This window comes from Sceloporus occidentalis, unplaced genomic scaffold, assembly GCF_023333645.1.
Source record: "Sceloporus occidentalis isolate IW3139 unplaced genomic scaffold, rSceOcc1.0.p SCAF_4, whole genome shotgun sequence".
NCBI classification, from domain to species: Eukaryota; Metazoa; Chordata; class Lepidosauria; order Squamata; family Phrynosomatidae; genus Sceloporus; species Sceloporus occidentalis.
This window is the reverse complement of record NW_028316984.1, coordinates 76,951,078-76,973,657: the sequence shown is the minus strand read 5'-3', so window position 1 is coordinate 76,973,657 and position 22,580 is coordinate 76,951,078. Positions and strand designations below refer to the sequence as shown.

General features: G+C 40.5%; 1 protein-coding gene across 3 annotated transcripts in view; it reads left to right on the top strand.

The window, feature by feature from the left end:
• Positions 1-22,580, top strand: part of LOC149314012 (tensin-1-like) — a 184,833-nt gene that overhangs the window by 141,615 nt on the left and 20,638 nt on the right. For 2 of the 3 annotated variants that reach the window (XM_089520362.1, XM_089520364.1), the window contains 5 exons: positions 10,136-10,334; positions 13,229-14,097; positions 15,914-16,000; positions 21,202-21,333; positions 22,385-22,477. In XM_089520362.1, the coding sequence (XP_089376488.1) occupies positions 10,136-10,334; positions 13,229-14,097; positions 15,914-16,000; positions 21,202-21,333; positions 22,385-22,477 (1,380 nt within the window). Of the gene's footprint in view, positions 1-1,886; positions 1,923-10,135; positions 10,335-13,228; positions 14,098-15,913; positions 16,001-21,201; positions 21,334-22,384; positions 22,478-22,580 lie in introns of all 3 variants that reach the window. The other variant, XM_089520363.1, reaches the window with a different exon arrangement.

Here is a 22,580-nt window from a genome sequence, read left to right as displayed (position 1 = left end):
GAGATCTTGTAGCACTTTTGAAGCTAACTTAAATTAAGAAATTGGCAGCATGAGGTTTCATAGATTTCAGCCTACTTCATCAGATGCATAATGCGAAAGGATTGTGTGTGAGCTCTTGTTTTAGAAGTAAAAAATTCCTGGGTGGAGCAGGTGCTCAGAGGCACCTTGTCATACAGTTCAGCCACTATTTGGACCTTGCTCCTCTCAATGGCCTTCAGGACGTAGGTGGAATAGATTTTGAAAGCCTAGGGACTCTTTGCCTTTGCTCTTCACAACTTTCATGTCTTAGCATATATAATTGGCTTGCCTACTTGGAAAAAATATCTGGGCTAGGCTAGAAATTTCTCTTTGACATATGTTTTCCAAGGGCAACCATATGAGAATATTTCTAAATCAGCATTGTTTTCAGAGATGGCACAGCCCCAAATACCATATACACCTTTGCATATGTGAACCAGCTTTTGCAGGAAACCCTGATCAGAAGCTAGTCTAGTTAAAAAGTTCCATCTGACCTAGCTTCTCAGTTAGACAGCATTTCAATCCATATACCACTCAAGCCATTCATTTGAAGCAAACAGAGGGAAAAACCATGGTATAGGCATTGTACAAATAGTTCAAGACAACTTTAACACAACACAGATCGTTGCGTGTTTGGATGCTGCTAATATTTTACAAGATAGGACAAAAATTGTTTCCCCAAAGGTCAGGAAGAACTTCAGGATGGGAAAAAAATCTTATACCATCACTATATCCATCCTCAAATCTAGAACTAGAAATTAAAATGAAACAACTTTTCAGCTTACCACATTCCCAGAGCAAATAACAAAGCCATTCCATGTGAGTAGCTTGCCAGGATAAGTGGTGATTTATTAGTGCTCTGTGTTAAATAATTGAATTAGAATCAACATGTTCAGTATTATTGAGGGTTGATCATTTTTTCTTAACTATGTTGACCGAGAAAGCGTAGCAAAGTGAAGTGAAGTCATTGATAGCATGCATCCTTGTTCAAGGTCCGGTGGTAAGTAGAATTCGCAAAAAGTTCATGTGGACCTATAGTCTGTTCTAACGACTCTAGTGAAAAATTTGCAATTTTCAGTGTGCTAAAAAGAAGAGTGTTCAAGGAGCTCATATGATCTGCATTTTTAGTGAAACTGCCCTGATTAGTGTAGTACATGGACAAGTACTCTGTTCAGAATACAGTTATGCATCCATTTCTGGCACATATTTAAATTTGAAATGCATTTGCAGCTTAAAAAAATAGAAAATGCATGTAAATCTAGTATCCTAGGTTAAAAATGGATACAAAAAATGGGGGGAGGGGGGACAAAGTTATGTGTTAGGAAAGGAAATAATATTTGAAAATATTTACAAAATGGGTGAAGATTGTGAGATTTATTCTGCCTATAATTCTCACATGGCTGATTTACATAGAAAACATTTTCTGTGCATAAAATGCTGTTTTCTTCACAAAACAACCATATGTGAATTTTCTGCTGAATAAGCTCTGCATTGTGAATAGGCTTTACCAACTTTATGGTTTTCAAAAACCTTCTTCCAGTGAGAAGAAAATTGTTTAAATTACTTCATTTAAGAAGAAACATAGTGAAGAATTACACCCCTAGTATGTGGTTTTTTAGTTCCTATTAATTCTGTTTGGTAGACATTTGGAACCTGTTGAATTAGGTTTGTGTTTTATATGGTTTGTGTAAATAATAATTGAGATTAACAACCACTACTACTAATCTTTTCAATTGCTTTCTTAGATAAAACCACTTAATCTGAATCTCTCTCTCTCTTTTTCTTCCTTCTCCCCCATTTCACTTTCCTTGCCATCTTCCTTTTTTTTTCTCTGCAAAACAATTTGTTCTTCCATGCTTGCTCCTCAGAACTAGATGGGGAGACAATAGTTGAGTCTCATGAAGGTAAGGAGGGATTTGTTTTCTTTTTATATTAACTGTTTGGAACCAAAATATATTGTGACCACTGTTGGCCACTGTTACACCCATTTGCCAGGACATCAGAGTGGCATGCTATATGTGGTCAAAAGGCTAAAGGATGTCACATATCCCATACTGGATTTTAACGCACAATGGATTGCCCAGGATTTGTTGTAAATGGGAATTAATCTCTAAGTAAATAAACGTGAGCAGAGAAATTGGCAGAAAGATTATGATTTTTGAAAGAACAGCACTTACAAGCAAGCCTCCTTGAAGATGAACAGACAAGTTTTCTCCTCTAGAACAGGCTGTCTGATGTGGCAGATGAGCAATAAGTGTACCAGGGACCCATATATATATTCCCATTGGGTGCAACTGTTTGCTTCTTTCTTGGATACTTGCCAGGGACAGGTAGCCAATGGCTAAAATGTTGAGAATGACCCAGAGACCACCACTTTGAGTAGCACTGCTGTATTACAGCAAGCTTGTTTTTCTGGGTGAGAGTCTCCACTTCCACCAATCGGATTTTTTAGTGACATTGTGATGTAATTTCCTAGATGAGAGATAGCAGATGTAGATACTGTATGTCAGCTTTAGCCTATTAAAATTTATAGGAGCATTGTTGTCTGTAGGATATCAGAGATGCTGCATATTCCTTGTGGATATATTCATAGGAGAAAAAACTATTGAGTTTAGTGTGACTTATTCCCAATCCCTAATATGCCTGGGACTACAGCCTTAGGCCAAATACAGAAATTATCTTTGCAGCATGCTTTCTATTCCAGCATCACCCAGCAAGCAGTACTAGTGTGCTTTCATGTTACTGCATTGGCATGGGACCACACTGCACAAAAACATTTCTAAGGCCCGGAACAGATGGGCCAAAAGTGGCATGCCACCACCGATACTAGGGTTCTGGAGTGTGCGGCAACTGCATGCTCCGGAACCCTAGCATGTCACGGCAGTGCCAATGGTGCACTCGTGACATGCGTGCACCGTTCTAAAAAGAACCTTTTTTTCCGGGTTCTTTTTGGGGCAGAGAGACACCAGGCAGTTTGGCTCCTGCAGTGTCCCTCCTCAAACCAACAGGCCACTGTCAGCCCACCCTTTTGGGGCAGTTGGTACCGGGCCTAAATTGTACCACAGATTTAGTACTTAAAACCAGCCTTACTTTTCAATGGCATTTTCGTTTTTACCTATCAACCTTTCTTGCCACATTTACATAACTTCTTACAACTGAAAAAGCTTTTTAAAGAAAAGAAAAGAAAAGAAAAGAAAAGAAAAGATATAATAATGTGGGTGATGATCCTCCCACAATACAAACTTTTACTTTCTGTTCTTTAGAGAGCCAGCATGGTGCAGTGGTTTGAGTGTTGGACTACAGCTCTGGAGAGCAGGGTTTAATGCCCTGCTCACTCATGGAAACCCATTGAGTGACCTTGGGCTAGCCACACACTCTCAGCCCCAGAAATCCATGTGGATTACCATAAAATGGAAATGACTTGAAGGCACACAACAACAGCAAACTTGTCTTCCTTATTTTTCTGATTGTTATAGTCATCACTCTGCTTAGAGGCATAGTGTCTTATCTTGGATTACCGACAATTGCTTAGCCTAATTTACTTCACATCCTTCTGTTAGGGAGAAAACCGGAGGGATAGAACCATACATCTGTTACCATGAATTTCTTGGTTTGTGTTTGTGGTAGTGATAGTATATAAATGTAACAAATAAATGTTACATCCTACCATTGTTCAGAGAAGCACCCTAGCTCAGAGCCATGTGTATGTGATATAATTGTACCTTCATCTTTAAGCCATCGTTTTGGAACTGCACCATAATTTTCAGAAAAGTGTAGAGACTTCTTTCCTTTTCTGTGTTTTCATCTACCTCAGCAACAGTGGCCTTGGCACAAAGTAAGAATCATACTACAGATACTAAGGCCTGCGTCATTTTCTCCTGAATTGTATGTTTTGCATCTCTTTTGCAGCTGACATAGACCCATGCAGAAGTGTAATATTTTAAAAATCATTTCTTTTCTTATGGTTTTCATGCCGAAAACCTCTTTCCCCAAATCACAATAGCTCTGGAGAGGAAATTGTTTTGTTCTGTTTTTAATGCTCCTTTCACTCATGTGGGCCTTCTGCAACTCCATTTTGTAAAAATGAAAATGATGTTGGGATTATGCCATAACTGTCAAATTAATCATTTGTAAATCACTTTGAGAGCTTTTGTGGATGAAGAGCAGGGTATAAATATGTTAAATAAATAAGCTTTTTAATCTCTAAGCGATCTGATTTCTCTTCTCCCAGGGCGCCTCAAGACAATGCAGAGAACTTTATTCTAGGATCCATGTTACTTTATTCTAGGATCCTGATCTCAAGGGAGTGAAACGGAGCAGAGAGCTGAAGAAGGGAGTTCATAGGTTGTAAATGCTCTTTAGTGAATTAATCTTACATGACTTAAATGCTGTTACACTTTTAAATAGATACCTCAAACAAACTAAGCAGAATCCTAAGCATTTCCCAGACAGGATTTTCTTATCTTTCTAGGCAGGCAAAGTCAGTCCAGGTTGGGGGGAAAAATAAGCAAGATGTATATGGAAAATGTCCAGCTAATTAGGCACATTAAAGTCGGTCCTTAGGAACTGTTTCCTCTGTGTTGTGCTCTTATTTGGGAGGACCAATGTTCCTGCTGAACTACACATCACTCTTCATGAAATCATGTCATTTAGCCTAAAAGGGATATAATCTATCCTCTTAATCCTCTTTATTAACTGTTTCAGTATTAATTTGATCTCAGGATATTCACTTCTTCTATCTGGCCAATTATTTGTAAGATATCATTTTGATTGTCAGTATTAAAAAGGTTGTTAATTAGTATGAATTGAAAGCCATAATAGGAATAAGCATCAAAAGAGAATATAAGAAGTAATGGAAAGCACAGCCTGCTGGCTTGCTCCTTTTTTAAATGCAAAGGAGGATTAATTCCATGTAACTTTGCTCCAGAATTTGATCCTGAACTTGATTTTTTTGCTTTGGGACTCAGGAATTATAGTCTGTTTTAGGTGCTAGAATTAATAAAAGGTGAATTTTCATTAGCAAATTAGAATTTTCAGTTTTTTGGATAAACTATGAATTTGCAGTTCTGGTTAAAGCAAACCATGGGCAGTGCTAACTCTGCTTAATGCTGAAGAACAGAAACATGCAGTCAAGAAAAGAGAAGTGAATTTTACTCGTTTTAACTACAGTTACAAATTCAGAAATATTATATCTGCATTAATGCAGTTACTTCTGTGCATTTTGTCCATTAGGCAGTGGACTGATGCCTCTTGTGATCTGAGGCAGATAAGAAATCTATATATGTAGCTCCCACTTATAGGCACAACCAGAATTCAGTTAAGCATAGAGTTACAATGTCATTTAATCCATTACCCCTCCTTTTAGCATTTAGATTCTTATGACGCACTACCAGCAATTGTGCTAGTAAGAATGGTATTTTGAATGTCACTGATTCTTAATAAATGAAAATAACATTCAGAACTTGGAAAAGTTATGCATTTAAAGTATACATCCCAGGATCCTTTGGCCAGCATGGCCAATGCTGAGAGATTATCCCTCAAAAATAACTTTTCCAAGCTCTGACATGGCCTTGGATAACTAACATCCTTCTGTGTCCAGCTAGAAAAATATGGATATATGGAGTGAGAGAAAATGTAATGTGTAACATTAAAATGGTTGTTTTGTGTTATCCAAACACCACAGGAGAATGTCTTTCTCTTATCCTCTGCCTCTTAGTTATTCTGTGCCACACAATAAACTATTCCCTTGCTTAACATCAATAGAGGGAGGGTATTTTTAAAGATATTTTGATACAACACAGGAGTTGGAACTTCAGTTTAGGATTAGAATTTAGCACATACATAGGCCTGTATGAAACCTATATATGTGCTAAATATGGACGTGGAAATTCTCTGCTGAACTGTTGATGCGACTGGCCTAGACACCACAGTCAACTGTGGAAAAAATTCAGAAAGAAAAAATACCTAAATGGATAGAAGTCCGCCCTTTATGCTTTATATATGTGAGGAAGAAGTGAAGGAAATGTGGTACATCACCTTAACTCTCCCTCTCCTTGTTCTTTTGTCTTTGCCATTGTCTTACATGCCAGAACCTTCTGGCCATGGGATAAAGAGAACCTTTCTTTTTTTCCACCCTTAAACAGAAGTTACTGGCTTTTGTGACAATCTCTTATTAGCCTCTTACAAGCAAACTCTTGGATGCAGAGCTGAGCTATTTTTAGTTAGGGAAGGGAGCGGGAAATGTACTATAACAGATGTAATTACTTTAAGCAGCATAGTAGCTTATTATACATGTTGCAAGTCTCCTGAGGCTGCACTTCAACCTAGTATTAAGTCAGCCAAGTGATCATGGCCTCTCTTGGTTTGGCCAAGACCATTGCCTTGGGCTCTTTCCTTGTGGAATGTTCAGTATGAAGAGGGCAGACCAGCCTTGTTGATCATCACTTCATATCATTCCTTCCTGCCCCTCCTACATTGGTGGGCTTGGTTGACTGGCAAAAACAACTTTTGACATAACAGGATAAGGCTTGTCCACCAGATATGCTGTCTGAACTCTGGAATCCTACTCCATCTTCATAAAACTGGGCCCGTACATTCTAAATTGGTGCACACCAGTTTTATATTTTTAGAGGAAATTGGAAGGAGGGTGTTTTTTTTCAATTTAAATTAATTTTTTAAAAATTGTTTTGCTGAGGGCCTATGCCATTGTAGGAATTTACCATGAGAGGTGGCCATCAGTTTAAAAATTTCCAGCAAAGGAGAATCTTCAGTCTGGTCTGTGTTTTTCATCACTTCATGGACAATTCATTGTAGGAAGAGAATGCTGAAGGTATACTGTTGTGGTTATATTGCCACTCCAAAACCAAGTATTGCAATGACTTGAATTCCACCACATTCATAACTGGGACTAGGAGTAACAATGACAACAACAACAACAACAGATGGCTACTGTTTCTTTGCAGGTCATTACTGTAAGAGAACATTTTAACCTGAGCACTGGATCAGCAGAACATTCTTATGTATTTATTTATTTCATTTATTTATTGAAATATATCAAAAGATCTCAGGGCAGTAAAATCCATTTAAACAGTTTAAAACAATTTAAAACAAAAATAATTTAAATACATTAAAAGCATAGGAAACATTTGAGCAAATTAAAATAGGCTCAAAAGGTATAAAAACCATTCACATAGACACTTTAAAATAAATTAATTGGGCCCCTAATGCTTTTGATAAAAATAATGTTTTTTCTTGGTGTCAGAAGCAATGGTCGCCCGCCTCGCCGGGCAGACCGTTTTGCCGCTTGACGCGGCTGGACTACAAGCCCCAGAGTGCTCTGGGGCTTGCCCGGCTCCCTATTGGTGAGCGGGGGCGGAAGGGACGGCCCTTCTGCTCCGCGACGCTCTGGGAGACGGTTTCGTTGGTGCGGGGCTTCCGGTCCTCCAAGGCTGCCCATTGGTGGGCTGGGCCTTGGAGGCGGGGCCCCGCACAGCACGCAGGGAGGGAGGGGCCTAGGCCTATATAAGACCGTGTTGCTGGCCCTTTCCCTCAGTCGGTTGCTTGGCTTCGAGCAGAGCGGAGCCAAGCTGTGGAAGGGAGCAAGTTTTGGTGCTTCTCCTGCCCGTCCACCGCTGTTGTTAGGTGGTTTTTAGTCACAACTTGGCGGCAGCATAGGCCAGGATCTGCACGTTGTGGTACCAGGGCTATGGAGCTCTGGTTTGGGAGTCAATAGGTACCTGGGGGCAAATAGGGCAGGCGTTTGGCCATTGCGGGGGCCAGAACGCAGGAGCGCCTCCCGGTGACTAGGGGATTTGTGAATTGGTGAACGCAAGACAAGGTTTGCGGTCAAGTTGTGTTCCTTAGCCCCTAGGTCATCCCAAGCACCGGGTGGGTGCCCGGTTTGGATAATCAGACTACATCGGGTGGTTTGATTGCACAGATCCTGACCTTATGCTTTGTGCCAACCCTACCAATTGTTTGCAAATAAAGTTGTGGCCTTACTTCCAACATGTTGTACTGTGGTTATTTGACAGCAACATCTGAGGCAGTGAAGTGAGTGCCACCAATCCCGCCTCTAAAGGAAGGATATTTCACAATGTGGGTGCCACAGTATATTGACCCAATTAGTGGGAGACAGAGGAGGGCCTCTCCAGCAATTAAAGGAAGGAGGGAAGAGGGATATAGGGGAAGAAAGAAGAAGTGAGAAGAAGAAGAAGAAGAAGAAGAAGAAGAAGAAGAAAAGATAGAAGTTGGTTTTATTTGTTTTAGGCAAAAAGAGAAGAGGACATGCATACTTGTCCTGGACTGATAAGAGAAGGAAAGAGGTAGAGCTTGGGGAAGTAATGTTTTTGGAAAATGACATTCACCAGTGGTCATGCTTGTTGGAGGATTTTGGGCATTGTAGTCCAAAAAATAAATTTGAAGTCTTCTCCTGTAGCACCCACCAATACACTAGAAACTGGAAGAGGCTTGCTAGAATTTCATGAAATTAAAGGTGAAACTTGGGAGCCATTTATTTGCAAACTGCTTTCTGTGCTCTACATCATAAGGTGGGATCCTCTGCACCTTGCTAACTCTAATGCTCAAAAAGAGAGCAGCAAAGTTGCTAAAGGATTTAGAACACTTGTGTGAAATTGCTGGTGGGATGTTCAGTACCGAGAAAGAAAAAAGAAGTGAGTAAAGGAAGCAAAAAGAACATTCCTATTTTTCAAAACATATTCACCCAAAAATGTGAATGGTTTTTTGTCTTCCTTCACCCAGTTTTTTGTGGTTACTGTGGGTAGTCCAAGAGGAAATGCTCTGGAATTGTATGGAAATAGACTGAAATTAAAATTCCAGATTGATTCTGTTGCTGCTGTTGTAACCATAAGATAAATTGGGCAGTAAAACAAATTCCCAGAAAAAGCTGGAGGGCTGCCTTCAACAAAGTTGGTGGTAAGGTCAGGGAGAAAAAATCTATTTGTGATGCAAGCATCTGTTATATTTTACTCAGGTGTAATTTACCTGAGCAGATTCTTCTGTGTGCAGTATATCCTGATGAACAGTTATACACAAACTTGCAGTCACATGGAAGTTAAGACCCATAGCCTGGTCTGTCTTCAAGAACATGAACAGTAGCCATACCAGACAACCATTTTAGCAGTTGTAGCTGCATTTTAGCAGTTGTAGCTGCATTTTATCAGATGCTCCTATGAATCTCTCCAGTTCTATCCTGATTTGAGTTGAGTCATGTGTTATGTGCTGTAAGACCTATTTTGTGTCTAGCTAGTGGGAACAATATATCACACAAGGACATGGGAGAGGACCTTCACTGATGCTGCATTCCATAAATCTCCTTGGTGGTCAGATTGATGCCAACTTTGGTGTTTTTAAACACCAAGATAAATCGTGATTTGTTATTCAAAAGCTTTTGGGGCATAATCTTACTACTTCTTATAGTGTACATGTGCATGGTTTTAATTGTTTTAGCTTTTTCTTGTGTTTTAACTGGGTAGTATTTATAGTATTTCAATTATACTGTTGTGTTTATCTGCATTTGCTTTAAAATTAATATATTGTTTTAATTATATGGTGAGTCTGTTAACAAAACATGTTCGTTTATATGCTGTGTATGCACTACTCTTGCTGTTATTTAATTTGTTGTTGTTGTTATTGTTTTGTTTTTATACTGCCTATGGTTTGTTAACTTAAATAAAGGCACCCTGACATATAAGTGAAATAAAAACAGGCCAGCAATATCTTTGAGATCACTCATAGCCCAGGCCTACATTGTTAGATTACGGAGCAGAAAGTCTCAAGAAGACCTCACTAGTTCTTTCACTCATTTGTGCTTTTCAGAAAGAAAAGAAGAAAGAAAAGAAAAGAAGAAAAACATGTCCCAGCTCTCACATTTAGTCATTTGGATTGCCTGTGCTGTGTTTTATTAAATTTCTGTATGCCATTTTGAGGTTATTCCATAAAGAAAAGCAGTGTATCATTGTTAAAATGGAGAAAATTGTTTTTGGATGGTTAGATGGATGTTAACCATCAACATTTCTGGTAACAGATGTAAAAGAAAAGAGTTTCTGGTCCCATGCCTCCAAGTGACTCTTTCTTCTCTTTTTCCATTTCAATTCAGAGCCCCGGAGCTATGTGGAATCTGTGGCCCGTACAGCAGCAGGTAGTGGTAGTGGAAGCAGCACAGTTGGGAAATCTCCATCCACCCCGGCATTACAGACTTACAATATTGAGACACCAGAAGGGAACACATCTTTCATCAACTCCTTCACCTCACCAAGCCCTGTTGCTTCCAGCAGTCCCATGCACAGCACCGATGGGTAAGAAAGGGTAAACGTATGCCAGCAATCTCAATAGGGAGATGGTGATTGCTGCTTTACACTTTTACAGAGCCTCTTGACAGCTAAGAGTGCTGCTGCAGTCTTTTTGCTTACCTTCCTAAACTGTCTGATGCATAATGTTGGAAGGCATTCCTCCACACCACCACGTGGAAGATGTGAGGCTATTCCTCAACATACTTTCAGCACCAGTTGATGAAAATGTGTTTTGTCTTTCACAGACCTCATAATTCCTTGGATTTCTTATGGGTGGGGGATTAGAAAGGAAGGAATATTAATAATTATTTGACAGTTGAGAAAACTCACCAGGAAGAATAATACATCATCAAGAACTGTGTGCAATTTTCTCCTGATATTTGAACATTTGAGAGCCAATGAGGTGTAATGGTTTGAGTGTTGAACTAGGGCACTGGATGATCAAAGTTCAAATTCCTGCTTGTCCATGTAAACCTAATGGATAACCTTGGGCATGTCACACTTTCTCAACTTCAGATAAAGGCAAGAGCAACTTAGCTACTTAGTTACATATGCACAACTAAATGATTTCTCCAGGCCTAATCCCTCCCCAAGTCCATCTTATGAGCCAGAAGCTATATCTGGTGAGGGAGGTCTGTTAGACTGCTAACTGGAGCACAGTGAAAATGATATTTCCAGTCCCCACCCACCAGTGAGTGAGGGTGTGGTGAGGAATTGCAATGGAGGTCCAGCATCCAATTATGGTATCCTTGCTTGCAGGTGAGTGGAGGCTGGATACTTCCACTTTTTTGTGCCCCAAATGGCAGCTCATTCACCCAGTGTGGCTGCTGTCTGTTAAGGTGGACTTGGCAGGGCATTTATGATTGTGGAAATAGTGCCATGATCATGACCCTGTAGGATCAGTGGATACAGAGCAGAGCTGGATCCATAACTCTAGGTTACAGATATGTAACTTAAATACAGCCCTTGTTTTCTGCATAGAAAATGTTAATTTTTGCACAAAATCCCCCACATGTTTCTCTCCACATGATAATTACTTCACAAGACTTCAAGATGTTCAAACACAGAGAGAATATTAATTTTCTTCTGAAGTAGAGAAAAAACTACCATAATTATTCATCCTCACATTCTGAGGATTTAAATCCCTAGGTGGGAATAAGGAAAGCTAAGGTACATAGACCTTTAGGAAACTATCTTTTGGACTTCAGTTCCTTGAGTCCCTCAGCCAGCACTGGAGCTGCAGTCACCAAAAGATAACTTTTCCCAGCTGTGACTGGAGTTTGTACTGTACTATTGAGCAATATTTTGATTTTGCTGATGAGTGGGCCAAGTTTTAGTTAATCTGATTTTTGTTGTTATAGTTATGATAGATGCTCTTACTTATCGTAAATCATACCGCCATAAATAAGTTCATATTGAGACACAAATCCATCATATATTAAGGCATAAATCCAGTTCCTCAGCTCAACTAGAGTAGACCCCACGTAATTAGTAGAATTTGCATAAGTGTTACTTTAACAATTAGCAACTTATTCAATTAATCTACTTTAGCGAGCCTCACAATTATAGTTAAATATACTGTTCTCTTATTCTATCTCTAACAGTTCTTTTATTTTTCCTCACAAAAATGTCTCCATTCACTGTATTCTGTATAATGGCATTTTTCGGCATCAAGCTGTCATCAACCTATTAGCATATGTCCACACACAGAAGTCACTCTCCAAGTTTATTGAGAAACAGTTTCCCTTCCAAAATATTTACATTCAAATAGTCATGTGCTGATAGTACTGTGAAATTATAAAATGAAGCCAAAATGACAACTGTCCTAGGAAATGATTCAAGAGTTACTCATAGCTTGTTTCGAGTGGAAAGGAAGACAAATATCAACATCCCTAAGAGCAAATAAATATCCTGTCATTTATTTGAATGGATATCAAAGTTAGAAGTGTGGGAACTGATTGGTTTGAGGAAGGGTTGGCCTGTAGGGCCAGATTGCCCCTTGGGATTTATCTGACAGGCCACATGACAATGGGAATGGCCTTACTCCCATCTTTTTGTTTCCTTTCCTTCCCCTTTCCAATACCAAATTTATCCTTTGTTCATGCAGAGGGAAGCATGCAACACAGTCTCTCTCTGCACAAAGAAGGGATTCATCAAGTGCCTGAGGGAGCTCCTCTTCCAAATGCAGACTGAGTCATATGGCCACTTATTTTCCTTCTACTATTATACCACCCTGAGGACATTTGCTTTCATCTGATTTCAGAAGCAAAGCAGGATTGGGCTAAGTTAATACTCAGATGGAAGATTACTGGGGAATACCACAGATCTCCAGTAGGACTTGGGAAGAATCCTATCTTAAACGCTGGAAAGCTGCTGCCAGTTAGAGCTGCCAGTTCTGGGCTACCAGTGTAAGACAGCTGGATATGATTTTATGTCCTGATTAGATGGCACCTGTGGCGTGCAAAGGGTCTCAGCCTGCACTGAGATGAGCCACTCTTTCATGCATTTGAAAATTCTGACATTTGGTCAGTGACTGGAAGGTTGCTGTGATTCTAGGCATTGGTAGGGAACCTGTTTCTGTCAAAGGCCATTTTTCTTCATAGTTCATTGGTTGAGGGTTATGTGGCAGAATGAGTGGAGTTAGAGTGAAAAGGTGGTAGGATCACCCTTTCCCCACCCTCTTCCTGTTCTTGGTCCCATTTCCACCCTGCCTGGTGGGCTGTTCTTTTCAGACACCAGAATTGATCACTGGTGGAAAACTTCTGAATTAGACTGAGGGCCACAGGTTGCCCAGCCCTAGCCATAGTATTGTTTGCGGCATTTGCACTTTGAAAAAGGAAAAGTTCTGCTATGCTAGGTAGCTTACAATGATCTCTGATATCTTCCATTGCTTCCAACAGGGTTTCTATATGCAGCTACCCTTCGGAGAACAGTACCAGTGTAGCTATACCTTCCCAGCCCTCTCCTGAGTCCAGCTTCCAATCCAGCAATCTTTCTCAGGTGCCCTCGGTGCACAGCAGCTACCAAAACACATCTACATCAACTCAGGGCCTCCCAGCCTATATGAGTGCTGATTTCTCTGATGGCCGAGCCAGTGCTCAACAAGAGAGGCCTCTGCCCCAAGTCAGTGCAGTTGGGGTGCATGTCATGCCTGGAAGCCCCCATTCTCTCCACAGAACAGTAGCCACCAATACTCCCCCTAGCCCAGGATTTGGGCGAAGAGCTGTCACCACCAATATGGTGGGCAGTCCAGGAAGCCCTAGTATGAGCAGGCACTTAATGGGTCCACACAGCAACCTTGTTGCCACGCCTGGGAGCCCAAATCTTGCTCGGAACCAGCCTGTAATGGGAGGAGGTACACCTGTAGTCTCTGGGAGTCCCAGCCTGGATCGGCATGCCGTCTATGGATACTCAACTCCTGAGGAGAAGCGTCCAGCGCTGTCCCGCCAAAGCAGTGCTGGAGGCTACCAGGCTCCGTCTACTCCTTCTTTTCCTGTCTCCCCGGCCTATTACCATGGAATTAGCAGTCCACATTCTTCTTCCCCTGACTCGGCCATCTACAGGCAAGGGAGTCCTACCCCACCCCAGCCACAGCTTCCAGAGAAGAGGAGGATGTCATCAGGGGATCGGTCAAACAGCCTGCCTAACTATGCCACAGTGAATGGCAAGACCTCATCACCCATCTCCAGTGGCATGTCCAGTCCAAGTAGTGGGAGTGGCATGGCTTTTCATCAGACTTTGCCAGATTTCTCCAAGTTTTCCATGCCAGGTAAAACCTCACTTCTTACTATGTATCAGCCAGAAAGGGGGAAGGGAGGAGGATGAAAGGTTATCGTGCTTTCTGTTTGTTTTGCTCAGTACTTGATGGATGAGTACTTGATCACCATGAAATGTTTCCCTGAAGTCATCAGATTTCTGTATATGTCTTCTGATGTTTCCTCTGACCTCTTCAGTCCTGTTATTCTAGATTTTCTCTGCTTCATTTTTCCATAATTGTATTGATATGGTTGGATAGAAGCATCATTCATTTCATTGGTACCATGTAATCATTTCTGGGGATTTTGCATGATTTCAGACCATCACATTACACAATAATAGGATCCAATAAATAAACCTTAAAGAGTAGCAGCTGTGGCTGGCATCATCTCTGAATATGCCAGCCACAGATGCTGACGAAATGTCAGGAATAAACTCTTCTAGAACATGGCCACATAGCCTGAAAAACTCACAAAAAACTATGGATGCTGGCCATGAAAGCCTTCGACTTCACTTAAAGAGTAGTGTAGTTCACCTTTTGTAACGATTCTTAGACCACTCTCACAGGAAGAGCTGTACGAATAATTCTTTCAAAGCATTTCCACTGTTTGGTACCCAGTTGCAGCCTGAATGTATGGTTATTTGTCTTTTCTTCTGTGGCCTTTATAACTGTTGATCACTTCTTTTTTATATATAGAAGTCTTCAAGCTGATTCTTATCTGTTTGGTCAGCTATGGTCAAATTCCAGTTTTCCTGTTTTTGAAAGAACATACTGGTTAATTCAGGACCTTCTCACAGATATAAAAGCTGTTCTTTCAATATGTTTCTATCAAACATATTTTTTGTCATGCAGCTCCAAGTACACATAGGATTCCCAGATCCTGTGTTCTCATTTGTACATTAACCAGACCCACACAAGTCTCTGTGGATAGGGTACATTTTTTTTTCCTGTGAAAGCCACATTCTTGACTGCCTAGTTAGTCAAGGGCCATATGTTGACAGTGATCTGGGTCAAAAAATGGGTGGTGCACTTTTTTCTTTTTCTGTCCCTCCCTCCCTTTTTTCTTCCCTCTCTCCCTCCTTCCCTCTCTGTCCAATAGGCTTCCAAAAGAGGGTTCAGATCATTCTTGCCAAAGGCCTGAACTGGGCACTTGGCAAAGGACTGTTTTTTTTTTTTTTAAATTAGGGCAAAAGTCAGATACAACTCTTGGGCCACAGCTTCCCCAGGCCTGCTTTAAACATGTTCTGGTATTTCATTACAGGTTCAGACCTGACAATCTGTCTCCTCCTTCTTCCCTCTGACATGTCATTGTTTTCCATTTTACCCGTGGCTTTTGGTTATTCCATACAAAATTCCTTATATCTTTTTGCCATTCTTTCAGAGGCTTGTCATTGTTCAAAATTGGTATGATTTGAAATAAAAAGTTAGGTGTTTTTTTTTGTAAAACCATCATCTTGGTGGCTTCAGTTAATCCAAATAAGGATAATTGTGATTTAGACCATGCATTTAACTCTTTTTAATTTCCTTCCATTTGATTTTATAGTTGTTATCAAAGAGACATTCTAATGTTTTATATCTATCAGTTGACCAGAAAGTTTTGGTCCCAAATTTGTTAATCTGTATGAAAAATGAGATTGAGAAAGTGCCTTAAGGGGTAGGGAAATTTTTCTAATGATTCTTGCTAGTAATCACAGCATCACCATAAGGCAGTATTTATATTGATTTTACTTCAAATAGAACTGGGAGAACCCTGCAAAATAGAATGACCCAAAGATTTCTACTACCCAAATGACTCACTTTCTGTTGCTTATTGTCTTCCATTTCTTAGACAGTAGTCCTGAGACCAGAGCTAATGTGAAGTTTGTCCAAGATACTTCCAAATATTGGTACAAGCCAGAGATTTCCAGGGAACAAGGTGAGTTTGTTTCTTAAGAGAAAATGGTGGCTATACAAAACTCCTAGGAATCAGATTCCAAGCATGTGACTGCCAAAGACAAATCAATCAGTGTCAGCAAGAAAACACCACATTCTGCTTCTCTAGGACCCTCCTTATGAGAGAAGATGGTTTTTACCTTCCTGATGCTCTATTGCTTGCCATGGTTCTTTTGGGGCACAGTGATTCTGCAGTAAGCCATGTGAACATTTAATGACACATCTAAATGCTACATAACAATGTTCTCATTGTTCTTGTGTGCCTTCAAGTCATTTCCTTTTCTGACTTATTCTGACCCTAAGGCAAACCTGTCAGGGGAGTTTCTGGGGCTGATAGTGTGTGACTCACAGATGTTTATCACACTATGCTCTTAAAGAGGTACTATTCCAGTGTGACTCCTCTAGCTGCCTCCTGTTGCATGCTGGAATTGGCAGTTTTAAGGAGGGGTATTTAGAATTCTCAGGCAGAGAAGTTCAGCTCCTTAAAACTGCCAATCCCAGCATGCAACAGGAGGCTGCTAGAGGAGTCACACTGGAATAGTAGCTCTTTAAGAGCATAGTGTGATAAACATCTCAGTGTGTGACTCTCAAGTTCACCCAGTGGGTTTTCATAGCTGAGCAGGGACTTGAACCCTGCTCTCCAGAGTCAAACCCTGCTCTCCAGAGTCGTAGTCTGACTCTGAAAGCACTATACCATGATGATTCTCATTACCATTTGACAAAATGGTACAGATCCAAAACCCAGGGAGAAAAATACTTTTTTGGACTGCAGCTCCCAGGAACACTGCCACCTCAATCACCATGTCTATAGTGACAAAACTGGCGGGAAAACTCTGGGAGTTGTAGTCTAAAAAAGTAGCACTCCACACAGCCAGCCCACTTCAGGATGAGGAAGCATGCCCACAGGTTAGTTTTGCTGTGTCTATGTAATCATTGGCCTTAGTGGTAGATGGAATCTCTGTCCCCATTTCCATTTAAAATGTTCTAGAATTTAACCACTGTATTATATCAGGAAACATAATGCAGATTATATATTTGGTCTAAATCAAACTCTCTAGACCAGGTTTTCATGAACTTAGCATCCCAGAATTCATTGGTGTTTAACTTACACCATCCCTGGCAATTGAATATGTTGGATGGGACAACACATTCGTGGTTGGGGAAAGGCTGCGCTAGGCTACATAGACACCTTTTCCTCTTCTCTCTCCCTTTCTATAAAATGGTTAATTTGCTCTATCTTTACAGGCATTTCCCCTACATTTGAAACAGCTCTCTTGTCCTTACCTCATGAACCCTTCAGTCTTTAGACTAAACAAACCAGGTTCTTTCAACCATTTCCTCATAGAAGTGGTATTCTGAAAGCATAGCCTTCTTTGTTTTGTGCCTCTGAACCTTAGCCAGTTTGACAGTATTAAAAATAAAGTGCAATTAAGCAGCTTAATCCTTTGAAGACTATATCCTTTCATATGTACGTCAATGTGTGAAGTCTTTCATTGGCCAGTTGTTTCTGATGGCTATTTTAAGTTGTGATGAACATGTCCAAAGCTAGTGGATATGACCCGTCCCTGTACACAAGAATAGAAACTTTTTGTACCCTTTACATTCCTCAAAGTAAGTTTCTCTAATTTCAAAGGCATCCAGATTTGATTCTGGCACTATGGTAAGACTCACAGAATGAACACACATTGAATCAGTCTATTGTGGAGGAACCCAGAATGTTCAGCATGTGTGTCTTCACCTCGTTGTTTAAACCATTGCTTCTCATTTGTGTGATGTGGGGGATCAGAAGCGTTTTTTTCTCTCTTCAAAATGTGCCAGAACCGGCACCATATTTGTGCCCATTGACTCAAGTGTTGCTTCCCTCCCCCCCGGAAATCTGTGGAATGGCAGCCAATAGCTCACACCAATCCATAAACCCACCTTTGAGTAGCACTGGTTTAAACCATTGTTTTAAAATATATTTGAGATTTTTTTTTTCCTTTCCCTGTTCAAGCCTCCTACATACACCTCATGCACATACAAACATAAACACTCTGTAGTATAAGATGATGCCATAGGTAACTGTTTTATACCCTCAAAGACTTCAATGGTAGCATGGGCTTAGAATGGGCATGGAGAAAGACTGGTGAGGAAGCTGCACTTCCATAACTATGACATTGTAAGATGAGTTTTTTGAGATTGAGCTTCTTCTCTCATGAGGTAACAAGTACGTTCCTCTTCCCAATTATTTCTTTATTTAGAATACTTCTGAATTGAACTTTGTCAACAAAGCCTCACCCAGGTAGTTCACAGAATTAAACTTTAAAATATTTGACATCATAAAACTTTTTAAAATGTACTATTACAGTTAATTAAAACAAACTTTAAAAGATATTACTTTACTTGAGAATTGCAAATGATACTGCCTCTTTTCCCCCACTTATCATACCTGGAGTTTAGGACAGATGTGCTCTTTAAACACTGCATCAGCTTTGTCCTGTGGTTTTACCCCGTGGTGCTTGTCACAAGGCCTTTTCCCATAGCATTGGCATTGCAGTAGAGATACTTGTGAAGTCACATTGCACATTTCTGCAACCTAACTGCATGCCAGGTCTCCCCCCCCCCTTTTTTTTTTTTTTTTTTTTGGTAGCCATCATTATGTCATTGTCACTTAAGTGGAGTTTAACCTTGGCCACTGGCAGTGAGGAGAGAAATTCAAAGTGAGCTACACAGAGAGGCCATTAGCAAGCAGTCCCATCTTCACCCTGAATGCTTTAGAATGTAGCGTCTTCTGCACCATGATTGCTTCAGATCTGCAATTTCTTGGGCAGCACAGATTACCAGTTCATCCTCATCTTTGTGTGATTTCTCATCTCCCAAAAGACACATTTAGACCCACTGTTGACTTACAGTAATAGGGAAAGTGTAATGTAGACACAAGAGATGCACATGTTTCACATCCCTCTGTTGTCATGTGGCCGTGTGTGATGAGCTGAGATGCAAGCATTGAAAAAAGGGAGACACTCACTGACAAAATGTAAAATCACTTTTAACAGCATATGCTACATGAAAGTTCAGCTCTGTTTTTAAACTTCACATTAGTCCTTGTTTTACATTCTAATGCACTTTAGGTTCCATATTGGGAGAAAGGTGGCATATAAATAAAATAAAATAAATAGAACTTTGGTAAAAAAAAAATCCCTCACAACTCCCTCATTTTCTCAGCCAGCATTCTCATTGGCAAGGAGATTCTGGACATTGTAGTCCAAAACGGTCATGCTCCCAAGTTCTTGACTTTGTCTCCAGCCCCTGATGGGAAACTGCATCACAGATAGTAACCTCCTTAAAAGACTTTGTTTATGACTCTGTCAACAGCAGCTCCCTCACCCATTCAACAGCTGAGGCACTTGGCAGCCCTGGACTGCAAATTCATCTTTAATCCAAGAACACATCCCCTCATTTCCTTGATATCTCCCTTGCAAGGGTAAAGTGACTTGTTACTGAATGACTGTTGGCCCTGCTTCAGACCCAGATTCTCAGGGAGAAGGACTTTCAAGCCGCTCATGCAGTTTTCCTCCATTGAGTCATCAAAATAATTTCACATTGAAAATGGATGAAGAAATATCCCTTAAAAGCAGGGTGGGGAGGAGGAGGGGCTGGTCTGGTGTAATTTTTTTGTTTTGTTCCATGGTCATGATGTTGTGAATGTGTTAAATTCCCTCACTCTCCACCCAGCGGATCCAGTTGCTGCTGCCTTTATGTCCCAAGATCCAGTTGTTGTTTTCTGGCTGACATTTTAACCCATAGCAGCTTGCAGTTTCCATATCAGTTGGGCTGTGAATATGCTCCAGGGTTTACCTGAATTTTAAAGGTACAATGTGCTGAATCTTAAAAAAACAAAACAAAAAAACCTACACACATAAATCCAGTACCTTAGATAACTTTTTTACATTTGGGGCTAAAAGAGTGGATTCAGCACCCCACTGAAACAGGAGCCAGCAGCTGCCACTGAATCTAACCTTCTGAACTTAACTGCAAATGTATTATGAGGGAGGCTCAGAGACAAGAACTCATCATTGCTTTTGTGTTAGCTTGAAAAAGCCCTGAAACCAGTAGGGCTTTAGGTGGTGAATGAACTGGTGTATTGCAAACCACTAAGTCTATAATCCTATGCACTGGGGATGTACTACCTTTTTGGCTGCTTGGAGTGCATCTGGAGGATCAGTTAAGGGACCAGGACCTACACAGGCCCATACACACAAGCACAGGTGTATGCCAACACATATATACACAGAATACACAAGCATACGCATCCACTGGGTTGCCTCAGTGCAAGAAAGAGAACACAGATCTTTTCTTTTTTTTTCTTCTTTTTTTTTTAGTTGTGGGAAAGAAGGAATTTTAGTAGGTGAATCTTCCATGACAAAATAATTGTGTCTTCCTTTTCATGTGGCCACCTAACATCTGAACACACATCTCCCACTCCACCATTCTAGTCTTCTCCCATGCATGCTGCATTGAGATTGCTGTTAACCTGGTGACAGCAATGACTAGAGAATGCAGTTTACCTGCAGCTACTTTCCATTGCCATTTACCTGCTGCTTACTACAAAAAGTGAATGGTGGTTACAGAAGCCAAGGCACAACATTCTTTCTCTTCCTCCACCATAACATTGAGAATGGTCCTATAAAAATATGAAAAGTCTTTGGGCCCAGACATATTTCTGTTTGCGTAATTAAGAGCACAGTGGGATTTTCTTACCCTGTCCCTCCCGGCTCTCTTCTCTGCCACTGTTTCTAAGGTGCTTCAGAAGATTGGGAGGAGTGACAGTCCTCTTAATATGGGTGTAATGAATTGATTCAAAGTTGGACACATAGGTTCATCAATAACTGCAGCCAAGAATGAAGTGAACTGTTGTTCGGTCACTGAGTGAAAGTTTTCTATTCCAACAGGTTTTTAGGAACTGACTGCAAGGACTTTTAATAATGTGCTGTATCTTTTATCATTGTAGTGGGTTTCTTTTAAATAGGTTTAACTCTGTAGATAACTGAATTTTAAAAATAATTTTGGTGTGTTTTTCCTTATGTTGTTGCTTTTATCTTCTTCTTTTACTGTAAGCTGTCTTGTGTCTCAACTTTGGGACAAAGGCAGGTTTACTATCAATAGTAGTGGTGGTGGTGACAATGCTTTCTTTCTTTCCCCCAGCCATTGCATTGCTGAAAGACAAGGAACCTGGGGCCTTTATCATCCGAGACAGCCACTCTTTCAGAGGAGCCTATGGATTAGCCATGAAAGTGGCTTCTCCACCTCCTGGTGTTGTGCAGCAAAACAAAAAAGGTACACTATTTTTGCTTGTCTCAGAGCCCCCTTCCCACCCACTATCTCAACTAGCTCCATTAGCTCTCAGACAGTGATGTCAGTCAGATAGTTTGCATTGTTTTGCTTTAAGCAGTTGTTAAAATTGGTTGATTTTTTCTGAATCACTTGTTGAGACAAAAAACAACAGCAACAAAATTTGCTGCACCCTTGCCCTGCAACCTGTGCATGCCTTGACTCATTCCCATCTGCTTAACTGTAGTCAAGGGACACAAATATGGTACCAGCCTCTGGCACATTGGTCATCTAGTCATCCAAATCAGAGTTTGGGATTTTTGGACACATTTCTGTGCCAGATATGATATTTCATAGTTACAAGAGGTCAGCAAGTGTGGTGTGTGCTAATAGCAACCAAAAAAAAAAAAAAAAAAGCAACCAAGCTATGGTAAGAAAAATTGAGGCCTGTGACTAGTTTACTGTAAAATACCTTTTAGACCTCGGTTGTTAAAAGTTGGGCTATCTAATGTGCTGACTTAGGAAACATGACTTTTTCATGTCATTAATAGCTGAGCTGAGCAGAGGTCTAGTGTGCATCACCATCTTGCATGCCCATTTGTAAGTACTAGCTATCAAATGTGTAAGTGCCAAAGGGGTCTTATTTCCATACAATGGTTGTTCAGCAAAAGAGATTGGCATGTACAGTAGCCCATGAGAATGTAGTACTGTGAGGAGAAGCCTGCTTGCATAGATATATCTGTAAAGAATGAGATTGCATTGAGAAAATGCAAGCCATCATTTTATAATTTTTTCTCTTGTATGATCCTTAAAAACCTTGCCTGATATAGAAGCCAGTGGAGCTTTGAAAACTTGTATCATGTATTTTGTGCATTTTGGTTGGTCGAAAAAAAGTATCACTGTTTGGTGGATTTTGGATGTTATAGTACATAAACTGAAGAGGAGACATTATAATACTATCCCTTTGTCTCACACTGGAGGACAACAGTGGATTGGAATGGATTTTTTGTGATCCATAGAACAGGTAGTCATAATCTGTATGGTTTATCCTCTATAGGAGATATCACTAATGAGCTGGTAAGGCACTTCCTGATAGAAACCAGCCCCAAAGGTGTGAAGCTAAAAGGATGCCCCAATGAGCCAAATTTTGGTAAGCACTGATGTTTTGTCCTTTCTGCTCTGTCCCATCCTGCCCTCTGGTGGAGATTGTGGTTAAAACAGCACTGAAGATATTCCTGTTATTTAAGACAGGA